This window comes from Austrofundulus limnaeus, unplaced genomic scaffold (assembly GCF_001266775.1).
Source record: "Austrofundulus limnaeus strain Quisiro unplaced genomic scaffold, Austrofundulus_limnaeus-1.0 Scaffold163, whole genome shotgun sequence".
In the NCBI taxonomy this organism is placed as follows: Eukaryota; Metazoa; Chordata; class Actinopteri; order Cyprinodontiformes; family Rivulidae; genus Austrofundulus; species Austrofundulus limnaeus.
The window spans coordinates 187,162-189,239 of NW_013952565.1; the positions used below are offsets into that span (position 1 = coordinate 187,162).

The 2,078-nt window shown below is 38.5% G+C and overlaps 1 protein-coding gene across 1 annotated transcript in view; it reads right to left on the bottom strand.

The window, feature by feature from the left end:
* The window catches only part of itsn2b (intersectin 2b), a gene marked incomplete in the record, with an annotated part of 53,934 nt that overhangs the window by 18,167 nt on the left and 33,689 nt on the right, over positions 1-2,078 (bottom strand). Inside the window, 1 exon segment of the mRNA XM_014017190.1 lies at positions 1,600-1,796. Coding sequence (XP_013872644.1) covers positions 1,600-1,796 — 197 coding nt within the window.

Genomic DNA, 2,078 nt, shown 5'->3' on the forward strand with positions numbered 1-2,078 from the left:
CTCCTAAATCACTCGTACGCACAACTTAAGAACAAATCTGTGCGTACGAACGGTTCTTGCATGAGGCCCATTGTGTCCCTTTTTTATATTAATTACCGTATTGACATTTTAGATAGACAATAATGTTTGTTATATAAATGTTCTACATTGTAAATTGCTTGACTTTGAAGAATGCCACAAATTCTCCTAAATCACTCGTACGCACAACTTAAGAACAAATCTGTGCGTACGAACGGTTCTTGCATGAGGCCCATTGTGTCCCAAGTCATGCAGTGTTCAGTAGACACTCCTTGACAAGTTCAAGCACTTTATTTTTAAACTCAGTGAAATCTTTCTGACGCGTCAGCAAAACACCTGACCCAACACAAACAGGGAGGATCGAGTAATTAGTCATCATGAGACGACTTTAAGCAGGAAAAAAGGAAGCCAGAAAAGTGTTTGCTCCTAGTTCCACAAACTGCAAACGAATTATAAAATGTATAAACACAACAGACATGAATATTTTCTGTGTGGAATACATTGTTTGGCCAGATTTTTAAGAAACAATGGAAAACACTTGAAAAACAAAATTTAAAAGTAGATTAAATGTTGAGACTGCTGGAGTCTAACCTCGACCCAGTCAGACATGAGAGACGCACCTTACGATTAACTAGTTCACGTTGTCCAACTGAGAGAAAATACAACTAACCCACGACAGATTTTTAACTCCTTAACAAACATAAATACAGCCGTCAGCATAATATGAACTGTTTTGTTCAAACTCAAACGTGTTTCAATTTAAAGCAACTAAAGCTCAGCACATTCCTCTGACAAGAAGGAAGAAATTCTTTGCATTTTCTGAACAGTTTTCAGACAGGAAGTAGCCACCATGTCAGTACAGTAACAAGTTATATCACATCATCGTGTCACAGCTGCTTGTCTTCACTTAGTTACCAGACCTAAAAGCCTCACACAGGTACATTTGTTATTATGGCTCGGAGGTATGTATACGCTCCAGGCTCCCAGGTTCATGTGGGTTTAATGTAACAGAAAAACAAGGATTGTTGCCACTGACTAAGAGGAAAAATCAAGTATGACATTTGCCACACTGCCGTTTTCTTAGTTATTTCAAGATTGTCAGATTGACAGAAATTATCCTGCAACATCTTTAGTATATAAGAAAACAACAACTCTGTTTCCCACTAGATATGTATTTATAAGGTATATTTACTGTCACAATTGTATATTTTGTGTGTGTTTCTTTTTTAAAAACTTATTTTCATACAGTGTTGCACACATTTCGACCTCTTTTATTACATACCTGCTGAAAAATGCTTGCGGAGTTAATTTTCAAAACCTTTTATAAACTTTGTAAAATTGAATTACCAGATAAAAACTGTCCTGGATAAAAGATCGGGATTGGACGCATTACTGTACTGAGAAAAATCTGATTAAAATCAGATTATATGAGAAATGAAAAACTTGGTGGTGTAAAAGTTTAAACGACTAAAATCTTTTTTTTTTAAGTCTTCTTGATCTCAAACTTGTTTGTTAGGTCTTCTAAATTCAGACGGTGAAGTCTCTCTCTAGCTGCTGGGAATAAACACGAGTGTCACTTACTCTGAGCCCTCCTCCTCTCCCAGCAGGGTCACGTAATTCTTGGGGACCCAGCCCCGTGCGCCGTTCAGCTCTCCCATCCACCAGCTCTCCTGCTGCTCCAGCACACGGATCACATCGTCCTTATTGAAGTTCAGCTGATTCTCCGTCTTGGCTGTGAAGTCACACAGGGCCTGAGCGAACAGATTCCCCACCACGGGCTGAAACAATCCAACAGAGAAACGACATCTCAGTGAATATTTAAAGGGGCAATATCATGTAAAATCAACTTTTTTGAGTTTTATATCATGTTATAATGTTATACTCTCATAAAAAAACATGCCCAAAGCCTTGCTTTGACTCATTCATGCATGTTTGAGAAATCCTGCAGCAGTTTTTAGGCAGCCATGCTGAGGAGCAAAACAAGATACAGCATAGGGGTGACATAATGACCCCCGCACGCAGAAATGCACCAGAACTCAGAAGTCTTTATTCCTAATAAA